This window comes from Bos mutus, chromosome 2, assembly GCF_027580195.1.
Source record: "Bos mutus isolate GX-2022 chromosome 2, NWIPB_WYAK_1.1, whole genome shotgun sequence".
Taxonomy (NCBI): Eukaryota; Metazoa; Chordata; class Mammalia; order Artiodactyla; family Bovidae; genus Bos; species Bos mutus.
The window spans coordinates 117,947,602-117,970,439 of record NC_091618.1 but is presented as its reverse complement, the minus strand read 5'-3'; the positions used below and the strand labels follow the sequence as shown (position 1 = coordinate 117,970,439).

Here is a 22,838-nt window from a genome sequence, read left to right as displayed (position 1 = left end):
ATGCCCTATGTTGCACATGGGGCAGAAGGACAAGTGGCGAGTGTTCCTCCACTGTGTCTCGGTGCGTTCTCCAGCAAAAGGCCGCAATGTATGATTGTTCCCTTTGTATCTACTTCCCCACTAGGCTGGCATCTCCAAGAGGGAAGGCTTCTACCTGGTTTTACTCACCATTTATCTCTCCTGTGTCTAGCACAGAAGCCATTATATAATAGGTGCTCAGTAGATATTTTTCTTTTTTTTTAAATTTTTTATTATTTTTTTTTTACCTTACAATATTGTATTGGTTTTGCCATACATCAACATGATATTTTTCATTGTAAGAATAAAACTAAGGGTCTTTTAAAAATAAAAACAGTCATTAAAAAATGGCTTTATCTATATGAGTTATCTACAGTTGTCAAATTCATAGACACAGAAAATAGAAGGGGCTGAGAAGGGCAAAATGGGAGGTTAGTGTTTTGTTGGTACAGAATTTCAACTTGTAAAGAGGAAAAGGTTCTGGAGATGGATCATGGAGATAGTTGCATGACAACACGAATGTCCCTAATGCCACTGAACTGTACACTTAAAAATGGTTAAAATGGTAAATGTTAGATTGTGTATATATTTTGCCACAATAATTTTTAAAAAACAGATGGCTTTCCTGAGAAAAAAGCAGGGTTATTCTTGGAGGATGTTGAGGATCACCTAAAAAGAAGCCTCTGATGTTTAGGAACCACATTCTATGACGTGCAGACAAGTAAGTAAATCAAAGCAGAATTTGCTAGTGGAAGAAGGCCCCTCAGACCATGACTTGAAAACATGGATCCAGTCCAACCCCATCATGAGAGATGAGAACCAGGGCTTTCTCTCCTCTATTTCGCAAGATCTGTCACCTCTCACTTAGTGGCTGGAGGTCAGTTTACCCATTCCCTGGTCATGGGACCGCCTATGCTCAGGTTCAGTGGACAAATGGTTTCAAGTTCCGTAAGGCTGGGGCCAGGGCCCCCAGCTGTCCCTCACTGCAGGTCTTCTCAAGTTGTTTCTCAAGTTGGCTTTGTCAACATTAACTCGAAACTTTGGCTTTTCCATTTTGAAGGAGCAGGCCCAGCCAGCAGCCATCTTGGCCGTCAATGGAGCACGAAAGTGTCAGCTTCCACAGGGCGTGAAGCAGCTGGTCCCCGGCAAAGAAAGTGTCCAAGGCCTGCTTCTGCCCGTGGACGTGCTTTCAGGAGCAGAACATGAGTGTGTTTCGTCCGACGACATCTCCCTGCCTCCAGTCTCAGGAAGCCCCGATTCTCTCCTCGCTCTGTCTGACATGGAGCTGGAGGCGCCTGTCAGCCCGTTCCCCCGCCATCACCTAAGCGGCCACCAGATGCAGACAGGGGCCAGCGGTCCAGGAGAGGCCCCGGAATCTGGCTTTCCTCCACCTGCTGCTTTTGCTGATGCTTGCAATGATAAGAGAGAAACGTTTTCAAGTCATTTTGAGAAGCCTTCCCCGCAGGTCCAAGCTGAGCCCCCATTAACATCCCAAGGATTTCTGGAAAAGAGTACTGCCTTCCACAAAATCAGTGCTCAACTTCCAGACAGCATGTGCAGTGAAGTGCATGACAGAGCTTCGCAACAGCACCCCCAGGCTCAGGGGCATTTGCTAGAAACACCAGAGAAAATGCATGCTGATAATAACGTCACTAAAACCCGAAATAGGCTGCATGCTTCCCAGGATGCATTCTCGGGCCTCGGGTTTCAGCCAGGGCCCAGCCAGGCCTGTCAGAGGCAAATGGTTCCCCGAGAAGAGATTATAAGTATACCAGCTAAGAACAGCATGGTCAGCCTAGCTGGCCAGGCCCCTAATTTCTCCAGGCTCCTGTCTAACGTAACTGTCATGGAAGGTTCTCCAGTGACTTTGGAAGTTGAAGTAACAGGATTTCCAGAGCCTACACTGACATGGTGGGTAGCCTATAATGACAAGCCATAAACAGAAACAAACAATCTCTTCTCTGAGCAAATCATTCTGTGTGCACTAACTTTAAAGTTTAGGGGAAGCTGGTTAATGTTCTACATCACTGCAGCTGTGCATGTTTCAATCTCACATCAAACCCCCAACTCTCACTTTGAGTAGCCACATGGCTAACACCCCTAAAAAAATAACCATATAAAATAGTAATTTAACCAAGTCCAAAAGCACTGCAACTTAGTCACACCATTTTTTGGTATCAGTTTAACATTCCACATTTCTAAAGATTGTGGCTTGAACTTCTTTCCTTCTGTTTATTTCTACACAAGCATGAAGTTTTCTTGGTTTAATAACCTGAATTCAGTGAAAAAAAAAAGCATTTGGGTATTTCCCTTTTCTGTCATTTACCTGTTTCATCTTTTCCCTCTCGCAAGAGTCACACATGCCACTTTTCTAATATTGTTTATTTCACTAAGATTTCTTTTTATAAATTTCTTCGATGTTGAAGATGGAATAAAAATATTCCCTTCATAGTTGCTTCTATGATAGGCAATAAGCCAGCCCCTTTTTGAAAGGTGGCATAATAACTGAGCTGTGAACAATGTGGTTTTACTCTAGAGACATCATTATTTTTAGCCTATTTATTTTAATAAAAGTAAAACACAGAATACAGGTTTTAAATCATTGTTGTTATAAAAGCAGTTCTAACTTCCTTAATATGTTGGTTACTTTCAAGCATTTAGAAACTTTTCAACCTTAAATATATTTCTTTGTGGACAAAGTTACTAAAATGTGAGCACACGTTTATATTTATAAGCTAAGTAAAATAGCATTTGTTTATCATAATGTTCAGTAGACAATAACAATTTCAATTACTGTGTTTGCCCATTGATGGTACTTGAAGTATGGATCAGTTATCTAAATAATTTATGAAAAAATGTTGGTCTCTCAGATTATTAAATGAAAATGCACTTGGATTACAGTGCAGCCATTTATGCTTTTTGTCTTATTTTGTTGTCTTTACAATTGCATGTTTTTTACAGATCAGGAACTTTGTATTTATGAATTTACTATCAGTAAATTCATTATTTAATATCATTATTTAATTCATTATTAAATATTAGTTTCACTCCAAAAAAAAAAAAATGTCGTCTGAAGTGTTTCTTGTTTTTATCCACACAAAAGATGGCTTGGTTAGCATTTATTGTTGAAGAACTACTGTGATATTGTGAAAAAAAATATCTTGCCCTTGAATTTACAACAATTTTTCTCAGTTAACAACTGGCAAGCTGTCAGGGAATCAGTCTTAGGACACTCAGAAAAATGCAAAATCATCACTCAGGCACTGGGAATAGAAAGTGATTCAGGTTTGTCACCGCTTCTTGGATGGAACAACATGGGGAGAAATAAATAAGCAAGAATCTAGAGTGTGCAAAATAAACAAATTATTTGCTTTATACAGTGCTGCAGCTAAGTGCTCATATTCATAAGAAACTTTTAGAAATGTGTCATTAACAGTAACAATCCAATTGCATGAATGTCCTTTATAATTAGAAATCATTTTCTTCTAATGAAATTAATTCACAAAAATTAAATGAGCTCATCTTGCTAGCAAGTGCTATATCTGTACCTTCTTCTAAAGTGGCACATTGGTATTCTCCAGGGATCTTGCAGGATGAGTTTGATGGGGAAGAGTCTTGCTTCAGTAGCTCTAAGAAGTCACAAGCTGCTGTTTCATAGCAGCTGAAAGAATGACACAGGTCAAATAGAAGGTGCCATTTCCCACTGGGGGTAATTGTTGCCATGAGAAAATGACGGCCCAGTGTAACCAGATGGCCTGGTTTTGTTAAGAGGAGTTGGATATCTGAATTTTCATATGCAATATTCTAATTGTTAAATATCAAAAAATTCAGTGTTTAAAAAAAACAGTCTGAGTCCATCAAATACTTTCTTGGCCACCAGTTGCCAACCACTGCTTGAAAGATAAACAGCCCCACTGGGTTTGTGGTTGCTGCAGAGTTCCTGCTAATGCTAGAAAATATTGGAGTAGCAATGGGCCCAATTGCAGTGTTTATTAGAACTTGGAAATGATGTGAATAAACCATGATCCTGACTTTAAAAATTGACTCTCTGCTTCAGGTACAAGAAGGGCCAGAAATTGTCTGCAGATGGGCGCTTGCAGGTTTTACACAAGGAGACGAGACACTTGGTGTTCATTCCGAAGGTATGCGAGGCAGATGCAGGCCTCTATGTGGCGTGGGCCCAAAACCCTAGCGGCATTCTCTCTTCCAGTGTCATCCTCCACGTGACAGGTAACCGCAAGCCGCCCATCAAGGGGATAAACTGGGTCACGCTGTGTGTCGTCTACGTTACCGTGGCCCTGATGTACTGGCTACTCACACAGTAAGTGCAGGGTTGGCACCCGGGGATGTCGTTCTCATGAGCCTAAAGGACAACAATACAGCTGTTTTTTTTTCCTGCATCTCCCGTTTAGCATCCCCCACCAAGTGTACTTCCAGTACAGCCATATTGCTTTTTTGGCTAATGCCACAGCTCTGGGAAATAATCAGATTTTCTTTAGTGCTTTAATGTATTTGAAGAGCTTGGTAAATCATTAGCAGTGAATCAGGATACAGCTTTGAATTCTAGAAAGAGATGTGTTGAGTGCAAAACCCAGTCAAATTATACTATCTTTATTCCCTCCTAATTTAAGAGCATGCAAACCAAGGCTTATATAGATATGCAGATGTGAGTTTTATTTCAAATCCAGTTGTTTCATAATCTGTTTTTAATTGTACTCATAAACATCTTCTTGTAGAATAAGAGTAGAAATGTTGAGCTAAAATTGTAACTTTCATTATTGCACAAGATGTCTTTCAATTTTGCTTTTCCTGTTTTGATTCCTTTTATTGAAATATGTTCTATGTAGTTTCAATGTAGCCTACATTCCTGAGTCTGAGGATGGCACTGCAAACATTCATTCCCCCTGTTGATCTCATGGGTTTGACATTGGAGAATAGATGTGCCGTCACCTTTAAACGGAGATTGAAACTTCCATCAGCTGTGTGTGTCGCAGAGCAAGGTGGAGCATAGCTGCGGAGGTGGACCAGCGGTACTCCGGTCCTCCCACTGACGTATTTTGGGCAGCCACGTGTATACAATTGTAACCAGTTCCTCCTGCTTCTAGTCTTGTCCTGCTGCTAACCATTTTTACAGCCATTATGGTGGTAAGGCATCTCAGTGCTCATTTTCCCATTTGGAAATGGGTTCATAGTCTACCTCTTGGGCAATTGATGGTTTTAATTTCATCTTGTAAAGATACGAGAAATGGAAAGTGCTCTATGAAGGCTAAGGGTAATTATATACTTTCATGTAATTTGTCATCACACTGCCTCCTGCCCACTATTTCTCCTTCAGATATTTGTTTCTTTAAAATATTAAAAATTACAAGAGTGGAGTTAGTATGTGATTTTGAACTGTTTCCACGTAGGAAAATGATGTTTTCTGAATTGAAACTGAAATCCTTTCCAATTTCTTAAGACTATCTCTTTTTCAAAGATTTGAAATTAAACTCAGGGGGATATATTTAGTATGATCTCAGAGAGAAAAAGTATATAATAGGATGACATAAGATGACGTCTATCCTTTTCTTATCATTATCCCTGTAATATTGAAGAATGTTCTATGCCTTTCTGAAACATATTATTCAGAAAAGAGAATCATTATTTTAGTTCATTAAAAAAAATAAGCATGTATAGGAGAAGCATTTGTTTTTAGATTTTAAATGTAGTCTCATCATGTTAGGGTAAAATCTATAGTTGAAAGAATATTCATTATAGATTTTTGATAGAGGGGAGGAATTAATTATGTTGCTATAAAGACTGTCTGCAAATAAAAATATTTAAATTTAATATATTCAAGTTTATATTAAAAAGTTACTGGATGTTATCTGAAGATGTGAAATGTGTGGCTAAGTAAAAATATATGTGTGGCATATATTTTCTTGTGCTGTGTATTCAGTTTAATTAAAAAATTTAATCTCTTAAATTTCTTAAAAATTTTGACAGAAACCTATTAAACACTTATATATGCAGAATCCCAGGGAATCCATAGTCTCTTAATTTACCTATCGTTTTTGTCCAGTTTCAAGTATTGTGAATATCTTGCCAAATTGCTGTTCTCATTTGAAGCTAAAGAGTAAAACCTACTTATGTCCAAAGAGGGCTGGCAGACCCAGGTAATAAATTCTTCTCTTACTCTGTGTCTATCTTGTTAATTTAGTGGGATCTCCCATCCCATTTTGTCAGTTTGGTTGAATTTTTTCAATAGGAGAAAATCAAACAAAAGTTTAATAACGTGTACATCAGAGAGACATATATATATATATGATTTATACCTATTTACTTCTAAATTCTGGACAGTTAGAAATATCAAAACACTTTTCAATAAGAAAATGAAAATGACAAAAAATTTTTTAAGAACCTATACTCGATACCTTGAAGAAATACAACGCAAAATGTGTTTTGAGCTTCTGATAAGGCAAAATCATTTTTTCCTGTTTTTATTTCCTAACAAAAGGATGTATAAACATCTGATAGTAAAGTTTTTTTTTTTTTTTACATTCAATTCCAGGACAAATTCACCGTAGGAATCCTCATATTTGAATCTTTACATATTCTATAATATCTAAAATATTTGGAGAAAGAAGTAGGAACATTTAGCTGATTCATTCAATAATGCTAACCATCACTTAAAACCAAGACGCAGGCTTAAAATAAATTATTGCAAGAACTTTCTAACCACTTCATCCACGTTTAAATTTCTTCAAGTGTCACACAAAGCCCCTCAATACCTATGTTTCCATTCCTAGCCTCTGTCCCATCCCTTCTGATCCACACCAAGTGCTACCTAACTTCAAGTTGTACCCTATCCTGCTCTTACTTCTCTTCAGTCCTCCTTCCCAGAACTGCCTTACTGTGGTCCACCCAGCTTCATGTGGCTTAATTCCTGCTTATCCTTCCAGGTCCTTTTGAGACACAGCCTCCCCAGGAAGCCTTCTGACCCATCAAGTCCAGTATAGATGCTCCTGCCATGTGCCGTGTCATCATCCAAGCTGCCCTTGTCATGTCCCTTAATAGTTGGATCAGAATTGCATGCGTGAGCATCTGTCTCCTGGCTAGAGTGAGAGATGCTTATCAGCAGGATCTGTGACAGCCCCATTCATCATCATGTTCTCAGCACCTAAGGCATAGTCACACTCAATATTTTTTGAATTGTTGTCAGAGGTAAGAAAAGATAAGCCTAGCTTGTTTTTCCTTTTTCTTTTGGAGAGATGGATGGGAGAATGTAAAAAGACAAAGATGTTATTCGTTTGCCTGATTATTATTTCCTGTTATGGAAATTAACCACTTAGAATCAGATTCTAACTGTGAAGTGTACATAAAACTCTCTCACTTAACCTATGAAACTTAAGAGAGAACCCTTCAGATCATCGGGCTTTCCTGGTAGCTCAGCTGGTAAGGAATCTGCCTGCAATGCAGGAGACCCTGGTTTGATTCCTGGGTTGGGAAGATGCCCTGGAGAAGGGATCCTTACCCACTCCAGTATTCTTGGGCTTCTCTGGTGGTTCAGACAGTAAAGAATCTGCCTGCAATGTGGAGACTTGGGCTGTATCCCTGGATGGGAAGATCCCTTGGAGGAGGGCATGGCAAGCCACTCCAAGACTCTTGCCTGGAGATTTCCATGGACAGAGGAGTCTGGTGGGCTATTGTCCATGGAGTTGCAAAGAGTTGGACATGACAGAGCGACTAAGCACAGCACAGCTTCAGATCATCTGGACTGCACCCAAATTGAAACTTTAAACTTAAAAATCTCTGATGGCTCTAATAGTCAAAATAATATTGAGGAGATAAAAGTCAAAATCCAGGATCATTTTCCCAGAATTTTAAAGTAGATATCAGTCAGTTCAGTCGCTCAGTCATGACTGACTCCTTGCGACCCCATGGACTGCAGCAATGCCAGGCTTCCCTGTCCATCACCAACTCCTCGAGCTTACTCAAACTCATGTCCATTGAGTTGGTGATGCCAGCCAACTGTCTCATCCTCTGTCATCCCCGTCTCCTGCTTTCAATTTTTCCCAGAATCAGGGTCCCTTCCAATAAGTCAGTTCTTCACATCAGGTGGCCAAAGTTTTGGAGTTTCAGCTTCAGCATCAGTCCTTCCAATGAATACTCAGGACTGATCTCCTTTAGGATGGACTGGTTGGATCTCCTTGCAGTCCAAGGGACTCTCAATAGTCTTCTCCAACACCACAGTTCAAAAGCATCAATTCTTCAGTGTTCAGCTTTCTTTATAGTCCAACTCTCATATCCATACATGACCACTGGAAAAACATAGCTTTGACTAGATGGACCTTTGCTGGCAATGCTTTGTTTTCCAATGGCCTTTGGCCAGGCAGGCTCCTCAGTCCATGGAATTTTCCAGGCAAGAGTACTGGAGTGGGATGCCATTACCTTTTCCAGAGCATGATCCCGACTTGGGGATCGAACCCAGGTCTCTCACATTGCAGGTAGACACTTCACTCTCTGAGCCACTGCTACTACTAAGTCGCTTCAGTCGTGTCCAACTCTGTGCGACCCCATAGATGGCAGCCCACCAGGCTCTACCATCCCTGGGATTTTCCAGGCAAGAACACTGGAGTGGGTTGCCATTTCCTTCTCCACTCTGAGCCACTAGGGAAGCCCAAAGCAGATATAATCAGGTGTAAATCATCATTAGGTATAAGTGGAGAAGTGGGTGTCTCACCTTTCAGTGACTAAGTCCAAACTGCCAAAACCAGGATTTATGTACATCTTAACAACACTGCACAAATTATCAGTATTTTATTGTGTTTGGGGCTCAATAATCTGATTGTGAACAGATCTAATTTAAAACTGACATTTCATTCATAAATGTAAATCTAAAAAAAAAAAGCCAAATGCAAAAATTTAGATTATTTGAATTTGAAATGAAGGAAGGAAAAATACTGCATCTTGTTCCCCGATATTTATTTTTATTCATGACCATTCCTTCCTAGAAATTGTCATCTGAAGCTTTTGACATTTCTGTGGTAGGTACAGTATTTCAAGTGTGTCCATGAAATAAGTTAGCTGAAACAAAATAAAATATCTCCTCCTAGTACACTCTGATATTGTGCATGTCAATGCAAATACCAAAGCATGACATACTGTTTTCCATTTATAATAAGCAGAATCTTGAGCTGCATCAAAGAGCCAAAAGATTTGCATTCCCTAAATGAAACAGTGTCCTGCTCAAAGCAACAGTAATTCATTTTCTCCACTCTCTTCTCATGAGATGAGATTTGAATGTTATCAGCTGTGTATGGTGGATTCAGCCTCAATACAGAAAGCACAAAGCTGCTGAATTTGGCTTTTCCCCAAGAATCTCCACACCGCTGTTTCTTGTGTGGGTGAGAGTTTATATAACATAACGAACCACCCAAGCATTGGGGGTGGAAGTTGGATGCATGACACTCTTCCAGATGACCAAGTCTTTGATTCTGGAGTTTGAGTGTTTGGCCGGATAGCTCTACCTTCTGTTCAATAGAAATTTCATTTGTTTAAGCCAGGACTTGGCAAATCCAATTTTTTGGATCCTCTTTTTTAATGCCATAAAATTAATACCCTTCCCTCCTCAAAGGACAAGGGAACAGAAAAAATTGTATAGACATGGATGTTTGTGTGCATATATTTCCAGTTAGCACAATAAAAATCTGGTGAAATTAAAACATATTTTAAACATAGGTGTAGCTGGAAAAATTGATGATTTTTTTAAACTAAAACAATAAGTACATAATTGGAAGTTTTCAGTTTGAATTCTGATGGCTTCCTGCTATGGCTCTTTTCCCATTTAGAACCCACTTAAATATCAATACTTGTAAAATAATAGCTCCAGAACTGGCTAATGAAACAACCTTTTCCCTTTGTCATTCAACAACTCTTATTTTCCAAAAACTTTATTGATTCAAACAATTACAAAATGGTATTTTCTTATATTAGCATTAAAGTATCATATAATGAAATTTTTTGAAGATAAAAATTCAAAATATCAAATAAAAAGGAAGCTTGCTGCTGCTGCTAAGTCACTTCAGTCGTGTCCGACTCTGTGTGACCCCATAGATGGCAGCCCACCAGGCTCCCCTGTCCCTGGGATTCTCCAGGCAAGAATACTGGAGTGGGTTACCATTTCCTTCTCCAATGGCAAATAATCTCTAACTCTTATTATTCTAATAAAGGCAGAAGGCTACCTTTCTTTGTAACAAATATTATGCAGACCTCCATACACACGGGCTGTTGGCAAGCAGGGCAGCTGGAAGTGCAAAGTAGGAAACGAGGTACCTGGCAGGATCAGAAAGCTAAGTGCCCATCTGCTCCAAAGGGTCTTTTCTAGCAGCCATTGCCATTGCTGACCCTCAAAGGCCTACTTTTGATGCAAGTTAATGCAGCTGTCAAAGATGCCTCTTAAATGTGCATTTATTCATTTCTGTTCATTTTAAAGGAGTAGTAGAATTTCTCATCACATCCTGATCTGGGTTATCAGATTAAATAACATTTCCCCCACCAAAAAAAAAAAAAAACCTCAACACATTCTTGTGAGGAAATGGGGTATGTGGGAACCTTATCTGCTGTTTTACTAAGTGTGGGGAATTAGAGGACCAGACAGGAGAAGAAACCAAACATCAGGATGGGAAAACTGAGTAAGCTTTGGATTTCATCCTCCCTCTCAGTATGAATTTCCTATGGATCTAGGAAATTTATGTGGGGACCTCCCTGAGAGGAAGTTAGAGGCCCCGGTAAAATGTGTCTGCATGATGTTTTTGGTTACTGGATTAGAGTAACTGTATTGGTTGAAGTGTCAGGGTGAGCACTCAGTCCACAACTAATGCTCTCAAGAAGGCCATGACAGACGTGGAGACAGAGGAGACACATGAGGAAGTGGTGACAAGTGGTGACAGAAGCTGGTTGCTGTGGTGCAGCTGCTGCAAGCCCTACAACACCAGAGGTGGACCCCACCTGAAGGGGAGGAGCAATGAGAAGTTCTTCCCTAGAGACTTTAGAGAGAGCCTGATCTTCCTAATGCCTTCATTTTGAACTTCTAGCCTTCAGAACTGAAAGAATAAATTTCTGTTGTTTTTAAAGCATCCAGTTTGTGGTATTGTCCTCCTTTAGTATACTTGGGGATTGGTTCCAGGACACCTCTTTCTTCCACAGATACCAAATGCTGAATCCCTTATATAAAATAGCATTTTACCTTGGACCTTCCTTTATCAGCAGGAAGTTACCTGCTGTGCATCAGCAGCTACCGAGGGCTGATTGTTCTTTGTTACAGCAACCCCAGGAAACCAATTCAAAATGTCTTAGAAAAATCCATTCAAGTTTTTCTCTGGGAATACTCACTAGTAGACATAACTTGCGTTTCCAATAAGCACTCCCAGGTTGTGGTGGAAGGCCTCAGTTCTCTTCTTGATCTGGGGATCACCTTGGTATATTTCAGTCAGCCAGTAACTATTCATCCTCTAAATGAACACTCTCCCCTAGGTACACCACAGTGTATTAAAACCAGACCAATGTTTTAACATAAAGCTACAAACCAACATTACTCATAAACATAAACACAAAAATTCTCAACACAATACTGTTAGGGGAAGCACACTGATTGAAACCGCCCACCCTGGCCAGGCACCATAGTAACCATTTGCATGAGTTGTTTTATGACAGGAGATCCTGATAAGGAATACGAAACTAATAAGTCACCACCAACCGGAAGAGTTCGGGAAAGGTCGAAAGGAGACACCGCGTGTCCGTCCACTTCCCAGAATCCCTCTCGCTAGCATCCATCTTGGGTGAGTGATGCGTGCGCCACCAGGAAAGACTCTTAATTAGAATGATTGGTCAAAGACCACCTGGCAACTAATCCCATCCCCATAAAACCGGATACTGAGAGCCACGCAGCAGAGCAGTTCTTCTGGGTTCCCTTACCCTACTGCTCTCCACCCGGGTGCCCTTTCCCAATAAAATCTCTTGTTTTGTCAGCACATGTATCTCCTCAGACAATTCATTTCCAAATGTTAGACAAGAGCCCAGTTTCAGGCCCTGTAGAGGGTCCACCTTCCTGCAATAATACTAACAAATTGAATCCAACAGTGAACAAATAGACTTTCACATACAATGGGATTTTTTCCCCGGATATACAAAGCTGATCCAGTACTCAAAAATCAATCAGTATAATCCACAACATCTACAGGCAAGAAAAGAAAAATCATATGATTATATCAATTGCTTCAGGAATAACACTGGAGAAAATTTAATACATGTTTATGATAATTTTTTAAAAACTCTTAAGAAAACTAATAACAGAAGAAATTTCCTCAGCTTGATAAAGAACATTTACAAAGAACATCTAACATCATATTTAATGGTGAGAAACTTCTCCACCCCCCAAGACTGGGAAGAAGATAAGAACGTCCTCTCTCACAACTCTTATCCAACATTATCCTGGAAGTCTGACCTAGTAAATAAGACAAGAAAAGGAAATAGAAGTTCTGTAGATTGGAAAAGAAGAAATAATATGTTTTGTATATAAAAAACCTGATTTTGAATAAATATTAAATGAATATAGCAAGTTCACCAAAACCATTGTGCAGAAGGCCTGCTCCAATGGCATCCAGGAGAAAGGCAAGGAATTAACAATAAATGAATCACATTGAATTGGGCATCTTTAGAGATCAAGACAAAATGTGGGTAATCTGAACTTGTCTCTTTTCCAAAAATTAATTACAGACATCATGGATACTCAGAATCTAGTTGCAACATCTCACACTTTATTTTTCTTGCAGCTTCCTGCATTACTTTGGGGGGGGGTGGTTGAGAGAGGTAAATTATTTGAAGTAGGCAGTGATCAATAGAACAAGGGAATATTTGATGTGGAACATATATCAAACTTTATCAGTTTCTGCCATTGTCATTATCAGAGAAAGAAAAATATACATTGGAATTATAGTGTTATAGAGCTGAGCTTTATCCAATGATAACATACTAATATTAGAACAAAAGCAGTCCTTTTAACCTCTGACATCAAATCCCAGAGTGGATGATTTATCAGTTGGTACTCTGCTGCACTGCAAGAGTGAATGTATTGCCCATGCCTGGATAAGTGCTTTTCCTATCAGCAAGGATGGACTCATGATAACATGTTTCGAAGAATTCTTGATGGAAATTGGAGCTAAAATATGTCAGCCATTATATTATACTTTAAAAAGTAATCAGTTTCATAATGTCACATCTTGGTCAATTAATAAAAGGAATACAATTGACTACTTTGGCACCTACATCTAACTAGAAACTTCAACGCAACTAATCATTTTGTATTTTCTCAATGGTAACTGTAAGTACTTTCTTCATTTCTATGTTCTTAAAGGTAATTTTTGGTCATATATATCACTTGTCTAAAAATACAGTTGGGTGTTCACTTCTGCAGCACATATACTAAAATTGTAACAATACAGAGATTAGCATGGCCCCTGCGCAAGGATGACATGCAAATTCATGAAGCGTTCCACATTTTTATGACTCTGAGGGGTGGGATGGGGAGCGAGGTGGGAAGAGGGTTCAGGATGGGAGATACATGTACACCCATGGATGATTCATGCAAATGTATGGCAAAAACCACTACAATATTGTAAAATAATTAGCATCCAATTAAAACAAATAAATTAAAAAAAAATACAATTGGTATTATACCTTATCACTTAAAAGAAAATTTACTAATGTACCACAAAGGCCAAGTGTTAAACTATATTTTATCACATTCTTTATAAATTTAATCATATTAAAAACAGTGAAGCACTGTTATGTGTCCACTCAGGACTTATAAATGGATATGCAAGCAAACCACTCAGTTTTTGCTCAAATCTATGGCAGCATTTTATGTAATTACACACATATTGATTTACTATTACAGTTAAAAATGGATCACAAATCATGAACAGTGACCCAGGCATCACAGAATGTACATGTGCAAGTCATGACAACAGTTTAAGGTTATGGGCTGGTGTTCTTGACACATGAGTCCCATTCTTCTGTGCTCTGACTCTAAACCATCATAGGTAAAAATTCAATAAGTTATTGGGATGGTACCACCTCACAGAGAACTTCATAATTAGGAAAATATATATGGTTTATTTAAATATAAGAAATTATTAGTTGGCTTAATCACAGTTTGTAGCTCATTGTGTCACATGTCACTAATGTCATTGTGAATTAATAAAAACCTTTTCAAGAGTTTTGGTATGGGTTCTTATCCATATGAATTAGGTAATATGTAAATTTCCTGGTGATGTATGATATAATCAGATCAGAAAAACACCTCTTATTAGTGGAACCAGTGCCATGAGGAACTGATGACCAAGAGTTAAAATAGGCATTTTTTATTTTAATGGTTGTGTAATACAGACATATATTTATGTGCATTTATTTTGTCTACTAAGGACCCATGGACTGTAGCCTACCATGCTCCTCCGTCCATGGGATTTTCCAGGCAAGAATACTGGAGTGGGCTGCCTTTTCCTCCTTTGGGGATCTTCCCAACCCAGGGATTGAACCTGGGTCTCCCGCATTGTAGTCAGATGCTTTACCATGTGAGCCACCAGGGAAGTTATATTTATGTGCATGATACAACAAAAAATACTCAGCTCAACTGCAATTTTTAAATATATGATGAAAAACCAGTGTTTCCAAACACGATTCCCAGATTACTGATAAACAAGGAGAAATATTCTTTAGATTTATATACAAACATATGAACTCCAAATATAAATCCATTTAAATTCCTCCTAGATAGCAATGCAGAGACTTATTTCTAAATAGAACTTGGAAGTTACTTTTATTTAAATGTAATAACAATATCATAAGTCATGCTTGAGAAGCAGCAGGTTTTTTTTAATCCATTGTCTATTATATTTGTGTCTTCTGTATAAAGTACTGAATGTGATTTCTTAAAGATGGATTTTTCTAGTTTATTCCTCAAGGTTATTAAAGCATGTATCATTACTACAGGAACAAATGTTTTATGTGTTCATATCTTTTTTATCCCTAAAGGTTTACACATGCAGATAATGAAATGTATATTATGTCTACTAAGTACCTGGAAACAGTATAGAATTTACTTGCCTGTTTCTCAGCTCCACTGGGAGTTCTTTGAAATGTAATTTAAAATTGAATTCTTGTAAAGGTAATAACTTTAACATGATTTTCTCATTCACCTTTTGCAGGTAGGGGATATTTATTATCATATGAATATTGATTCATAAATGCTTTTAAGGAATGCAGTTTCTCTAATTTATGAGAGAAATTTTTCATTGTATTTAATATTTGATAGGGAATATACTTCTATTTAATATCCCATTGCAGAATAGTGATCTGTTTGTAACAGGACAGTGACCAAATTAAATGAAGACAGTTTACTAAAGTCACATATACTGGTTCCTATGGTATAGACTTTACCATGAAAAAGAAACTAGCTATTGAATTCATTTCTCCTGTACTTTCTCACCATGTCATTAATTTTAAAATGGGAAAAAGTTTAGAAGATATGATATAATACAGAATTTGTTTGCCTATCACTAAATAACTGATTATATATGCATAAATAATTTAACCCAATAGTCATATTAAATATTTTTGGGGTTCACAGAACTGTGAAGTTCATGGAAATTGAATTCCATGTTAGACACAAACAGGAAGTATTGTCTAAGGAGATATTGTCTATTTATTGATAGATGAGATGATAAAGACAAGATGTCAAATAATAGCTATAACAATATGATGAAATGACAGATGGAATGGAGGATGGAAAACTGAAAGAGATGCAAACTCAGTTATGATTATATATTAATGTTCTTCTCTGTGATGTTGGTTGGAAAAAAATTGTATCTTCCTCCTTCTAATTTGAAGTAAACCCACATAAATGTACATATGGATACAGATCCATATATATCTACAAACTTGCATACAAAAGGATCTAATTGCATTTATATTCATAACAAGTGTCTTCTGAAAATCTTACAAAGAGTTGGTATAGAAAGTCATCCCAGGCACCTTCATCTCTTTCCATATGACCATTCCATCAGAACTGAACTGACCCTGAGACTCATGGGCTAGCTTCGGGAAAAGCTCCAGTATAGCACACAGACCCTGTCATGTAAACATCTAAGGCTTAGCCTCTTTGAGCCAACCTGCAAACTTACAGAGGGGTAGAAAAGAGTCCTGTTTCTCCATTGTGTGTCCACACTTGGCAGCCCCTACCCTTCATATTCAATTCTTTTGAAGTGAAGAGTTAACATAAAGTAGGAGGAGAATCTTAAAGAATAAGCTACCATAAGTCATCACTTGATTTTATTTGGTGTGTCTTTTAGAGCCTTGCTATAGATATCCCCATTTGAATGCAGAATTCCAAAGAATAGCAAAGAGAGATAAGAAAGCCTTCCTCAGTGATCAGTGCAAAGAAACAGAGGAAAACAATAGAATGGGAAAGACTAAAGATCTCTTCAAGAAAATTAGAATTCATTTCTATACATTTTATGCAAAGGAACATTTCATGCAAGGGAACATTTCATGCAAAGATAGTCTCAATAAAGGACAGAAATGCTATGGACATAACAAAAGCAGAAGATATTAAGAAGAGGTAGAAAGAATACACAGAAGAACTATACAAAAATTTTTTCACGACCCAGATAATCACGATGGTGTGATCACTCACCTAGAGCCAGACATCCTGGAATGCGAAGTCAAGTGGGCCTTAGGAAGCATCACTACGAACAAAGCTAGTGGAGGTGATGGAATTCCAGTTGAGCTATTTCAAATCCTAAAAGATGATGCTGTCAAAGTGCTACACTCAATATGCCAGCAAATTTGGAAAACACAGCAGTGGCCACAGGACTGGAAAAGGTCAGTTTTCTTTCCAATCCCTAAGAAAGGCAATGCCAAAGAATGCCCAAACTAGAGCACAATTGCACTCATCTCACACACTAGTAAAGTAATGCTCAAAATTCTCCAAGCCAGGCTTCAACAATATGTGAACCGTGAACTTCCAGATGTTCAAGCTGGTTTTAGAAAAGGCAGAGGAACCAGAGATCAAATTCCCAACATCTGCTGGATCATCGAAAAAGCAAGGGAATTCCAGAAAAACATCTATTACTATTTTACTGAATATGCCAAAGCCTTTGACTGGGTGGACGACAACAAACTGTGGAAAATTCTGAAAGAGATGGGAATACCAGACCACCTGACCTGCCTCTTGAGAAATCTGTATGCAGGTCAGGAAGCAACAGTTAGAAATGGACATGGAACAACAGACTGGTTCCAAATAGGAAAAGGAGTATGTCAAGGCTGTATATCGTCACCCTGCTTATTTAACTTATATGCAGAGTACATCATGAGAAACGCTGGGCTGGATGAAGCACAAGCTGGAATCAAGACTGCTGGGAGGAATATCAATAACCTCAGATATGCAGATGACACCACCCTTATGGCAGAAAGTGAAGAGGAACTAAAGAGCCTCTTGATGAAAGTGAAAGAGGAGAGTGAAAAAGTTGGCTTAAAGCTCAACATTCAGAAAACTAAGATCATGGCATCCGGTCCCATCACTTCATGGCAAATAGATGCAGAAACAGTGGAAACAGTGGCAGACTTTATTTTCCTGGGCTCCAAAATCACTGCAGATGGTGATTGCAGCCATGAAATCAAAAGACGCTTAATCCTTGTGAGATAAGTTATGACCACGTACACAGCATATTAAAAAGCAGAGACATTACTTTGCCAACAAAGGTCCATCTAGTCAAAGCTATGGTTTTTCCAGTAGTCATGTATGGATATGAGAGTTGGAGTGTAAAGAAAGCTGAGCGCCAAAGAATTGATGCTTTTGAACTGTAGTGTTGGAGAAGACTCTTAAAAGTCCCTTGGACTGCAAGGAGATCTAACCAATCCATCCTAAAGGAGATCAGTCCTGAATATTCATTGGAAGGACTGATGTTGAAGTTGAAACTCCTATACTTTGGCCACCTGATGCGAAGAGCTGACTCATTAGAAAAGACCCTGATGCTGGGAAAGATTGAAGGTGGGAGGAGAAGGAGATGACAGAGGATGAGATAGTTGGATGGCATCAGCAATGCAATGGACATGAGTTTGAGTAAACTCTGGGAGTTAGTGATGGACAGCAGGCCTGGCGTGCCGCAGTCCATTGGCTCACAAAGAGTCAGACATGACTGAGCGACTGAACTGAACTGAACTAATAAAGGACCAGCAGCATCAGCATCACCCAGGACCTTGTTGAAAATGAAGAGCCTCAGATTCCACCCCAGACCTACTGAATTGGAATCTACATCTTAGCAAGACTCTCAGGTCATTTTTATGCATATTAAAGTTTGAGGAACTTTAGTTTTTAATGACTTCAAGCCTTGTATACAGTAACTTCATGTTGGTGACATCTGTGCTCCAAATTTATAATATTCAAAATGGAATAATTCAAAACTGTCATAGGAATATTAAATAGCTTGACCAGTTTTGTAGTATAAACAGTAAAAGAAGTTAGAGTGGTAAGGACCATCCTGGAATCTGTAGAATCCTCTTTGAAAATTAATTAGGTTGAGGGCTTACATGTTTAATCAAAGAGTTTTGACAATGTGTGTGCTCTAGGCAATGCCACCAAGAACTCTGCAAAATAGATTCCAAAAGAATATGTTCTATTCTGTGTTCTAAAGCCCACAGTGCTAGTCAATAAAGTCCTTGAGGGCCATAATAGGTCAGGCAAATTATTAGACAAGGCCAGTACTTGTCTATTTGAAAATATGCCAAAGATTTACTCAGAATGGATAAAATACTCTCAGCATTTAGAAATTCTTTTGGTGGGGGATGGGTGCAGGAAATCAGAAACCATTTGCAATTATATTCAGAGTTGTATGCCCCACCAATGAGCGTAAATAGCCAACAAGTCAATGCCAACATTAAATGCCCTTTGGAAAATTTAGCAATGAAATCCCAGGGCATACTATTTCAAGTGACCTAAAAACTTCAGTTATACTGGGATCACTTAAATTTTTTGCAGTAAAAGTAATCTAAGTCTTAGTATATTGTTAACATTTATTGCTGCCATTTTTATAATCAGACATTAACAAGGAAATTTTGCTATTCATGTTATAAGAATTAAAGTATATTTTTGATGCCAAACACAGTACAAAGTTAATATGGCTATTTTGATAACATTGACAAATATATTAAAATTTGGCATTATTAATATTTAAATTATATGACCTTGGCTGTATACTGCATTGTCAGAAATAAGCAAATTATAACTAAAGTTCATTCTCATTTTAACTATTTGGTGATAGATATGACTTTCAATATCTAATCTGAAATTGCCATTTGGCAATTCTAGATTCAGTTCAGTTCAGTTGCTCAGTTGTGTCTGACTCTTTGCGAGGCCATGGACTGAAGCACGCCAGGCCTCCCTGTCCATTGTGAACTCCCAGAGTTTACTCAAACTCATGTCCATTTTGTTGCTGATGCCATCCAACTATCTCATCCTCTGTTGTCCCCTTCTCCTCCCGCCTTCAATCTTTCCCAGCATCAGGGTCTTTTCTAATGAGTCAGCTCTTCGCATCAGGTGGCCAAAGTATAGGAGTTTCAACTTCAACATCAGTCTTTCCAATGAATATTCAGGACTGATCTCCTTTAGGATGGACTGGTTGGATCTCCTTGCAGTCCAAGGGAACCTCAGGAGTATCCTCCAACACCACAGTTCAAAAGCATCAATTCTTTGGCGCTCAGTTTTCTTTATAGTCCAACTCTCAATCCATACAAGACTACTGGAAAAACCATAGCTTTGACTAGACAGACCTTTGTTGGCAAAGTAATGTCTCTGCTTTTTAATATGCTGTGTACATGGTCATAACTTTTCTCCCAAGGAGCAAACGTCTTTTAATTTCATGGCTGCAATCACCATCTGCAGTGATTTTGGAGCCCAGAAAAATAGTCTGCCACTGTTTGCACTGTTTCCACATCTATTTGCCATGAAGTGATGGGACCGGATGCCATGATCTTAGTTTTCTGAATGTTGAGCTTTAAGCCAACTTTTTCACTCTCCTCTTTCACTTTCATCAAGACACTCTTTAGTTCTTCTTCACTTGCTGCCACAAGGGTGGTGTCATCTCATATCTGAGGTTATTGATATTCCTCCCAGCAGTCTTGATTCCAGCTTGTGCTTCATCCAGCCCAGCGTTTCTCATGATGTACTCTGCATATAAGTTAAAGAAGCAGGGTGACGATATACAGCCTTGACGAACTCCTTTTCCTATTTGGAACCAGTCTGTTGTTCCATGTCCATTTCTAACTGTTGCTTCCTGACCTGCATATAGATTTCTCAAGAGGCAGGTCAGGTGGTCTGGTATTCCCATCTCTTTCAGAATTTTCCACAGTTTGTTGTCGTCCACCCAGTCAAAGGCTTTGGCATATTCAGTAAAGTAGTAATAGATGTTTTTCTGGAATTCCCTTGCTCTTTCGATGATCCAGCAGATGTTGGGAATTTGATCTCTGGTTCCTCTGCCTTTTCTAAAACCAGCTTGAACATCTGGAAGTTCACGGTTCACATATTGTTGAAGCCTGGCTTGGAGAATTTTGAGCATTACTTTACTAGTGTGTGAGATGAGTGCAATTGTGCTCTAGTTTGGGCATTCTTCAGCATTGCCTTTCTCTGGGATTGGAATGAAACCTGACCCTTTCCAGTCCTGTGGCCACTGCTGAGTTTTCCAAATTTGCTGGCATATTGAGTGCAACACTTTCACAGCATCGTCTTTTAGGATTTGAAATAGCTCAACTGGAATTTCATCACCTCCACTAGCTTTGTTCATAGTGATGCTTCCTAAGGCCCACTTGATTTCACATTCCAGGATGTCTGGCTCTAGGTGAGTGATCACACCATCGTGATTATCTGGGTGGTGAAGGGCATGGCAAACCACTTCAGTATTCTTGCCTTGAGAACCCCATGAACAGTATGAACAGTATGAAATTCTAGATTAGATATGTAGATATACTAGATGAGATAAAAGTAGGTGATAAAACTCATGTTGTAGATAAAGTAGATGAGATAAAATTCAGCACATCTTTTGGTATTGCTCTGAGGAACCTAGAGGCATCAGAATCTTTTTTTTTAATTCGATAAACATAGGCTTTTTGTTGAGGTTGTCATGTATCTTCTGACCAAGTTAATTGAAATCCTTGAATAGTGCTTATTAAAATAGTGGAACACTGATTTTATAAAATATAGCATGCATTTGAGCCTGTTTTAATCATCTTGCATTCAGATAGAAATAGAAATGTTTTAAAGCACTTGATTTTAAAGATATGGGCTATTCTGAATTACTCTTCTCAAATGTTACTGCTTTGAAGTGCCAAAGACCTAAATTCTAATCCTAGCTCTGCTACAGAAGAGCTCTGAGGATTTAGGCAACTAAAAATCTCTGTCCCTCATGTTCTTTGCCTGTGAATAATGATGGTATAAATTAAACCATCTCTAAGAGTGCTTTCAGCTCTCACTGATCTCTAAGGTGTATTAAACACAGAAGTGCATCCTTGGTTTTCTCATTAGAACAGACAGATGATTTTACCAAGGACTTGATAGGTAGGGGCCAAATGATCGAGAGGCCAGCCAAGTTTTAGAATAAAATTTCAAGAAAATTTTCCTGGGAAGCAGAAGGCAAATAAGAACTTTCTTTGCTGGGAATAGTATACACTTGGAAGTCATAAAATATTCTCTTTATTCAACAGAGAAGAAAAGAAAATAAATTACAGTAAGACTCCAAATAGAGTCAGTTAAAAACAGTTAAAAAGCAGTCAGGCTCCTATTCAGTCCCTATAAGTCCCAGCCTCAATGCCCTCTAATGCAGAAATGCTGTTAGCAATCTATGACTCAGTTGAATGATAAAATAATTGAGAACATAGCCCATAGTAACTATTGACAAATTATCCCTATGTTAGAGAAGAGAAAGTTAATTGGCATAGATGTTGTCAATTTTCTGAAAAAATGCAACCTTATATGGCCATCGTCTTTGTATGGAGTGAATATGAAATCGAATAGTAGCATAATAGAACATAAAAAGTCATTTGGACATGTTTAGCATGTGGAATCTTGACCTTCATAGATAGGTAACCTCAGAAGATTGTAACACTCAAAACAGTGTTGTCAGTATGTCCACCCACACAATACCTGCTTTCAAAGAAAGGTCCATGTCAGTTTCAGGAATTACAAATTTTTGGCTTTTATTATATTGAAATGAATCAAATTCTTTTTCTATCATCTCTTTTGAAATAAGCTTGGCTTCCCTGATAGCTCAGTTGGTAAAGAATCTGCCTGCAATGCAGGAGACCCCGGTTCAATTCTGGGTCGGGAAGATCCACTGGAGAAGGGATAGGCTACCCACTCCAGTATTCTTGGGCTTCCTTTGTGGCTCAGCTGGTAAAGAATCTGCCTGCAATGTGGGAAACCTGGGTTTGATCCCTGGGTTGGGAAGATCCCCTGAAGAAGGGAAAGGCTACCCACTCCAGTATTCTGGCCTGGAGAATTCCATGGACTATACAGTCCATGGGGTCACAAAAAGTCGGACATGACTGAGTGACTTGTACTTCACACATTATATATATCTAATGTTTTCTTCTAAATGGTTCATGTATTTTTTTAATGTATCATTTGATTTCACTTTGATCTATTTTAGCTCTCATTCTCAGGGAGAAGCAACTCTGTTACAGTCATTTTTTTAAACAATGTCTTTTTATTGCATTTAGAGTAATTACAACTA

General features: G+C 38.5%; 1 protein-coding gene and 1 non-coding gene across 5 annotated transcripts in view; both read left to right on the top strand.

Annotated features, from left to right (window-relative positions):
• Positions 1-6,197, top strand: part of CCDC141 (coiled-coil domain containing 141) — a 227,941-nt gene extending 221,744 nt beyond the window's left edge. For 2 of the 4 annotated variants that reach the window (XM_070359081.1, XM_070359090.1), the window contains 3 exons: positions 1,079-1,929; positions 4,076-4,339; positions 4,866-6,197. In XM_070359081.1, coding sequence (XP_070215182.1) covers positions 1,079-1,929; positions 4,076-4,339; positions 4,866-4,929 — 1,179 coding nt within the window. In that variant the 3' untranslated portion in view covers positions 4,930-6,197. Of the gene's footprint in view, positions 1-1,078; positions 1,930-4,075 lie in introns of all 4 variants that reach the window. The other 2 variants (XR_011461869.1, XM_070359094.1) reach the window with 2 other exon arrangements.
• Positions 6,198-13,455: 7,258 nt separating this feature from the next.
• Positions 13,456-13,559, top strand: LOC138985098 (U6 spliceosomal RNA). The gene has a single exon (XR_011462365.1). It is a non-coding gene; the product is annotated as a U6 spliceosomal RNA (small nuclear RNA).
• The last annotated feature ends 9,279 nt before the right edge of the window (positions 13,560-22,838 follow it).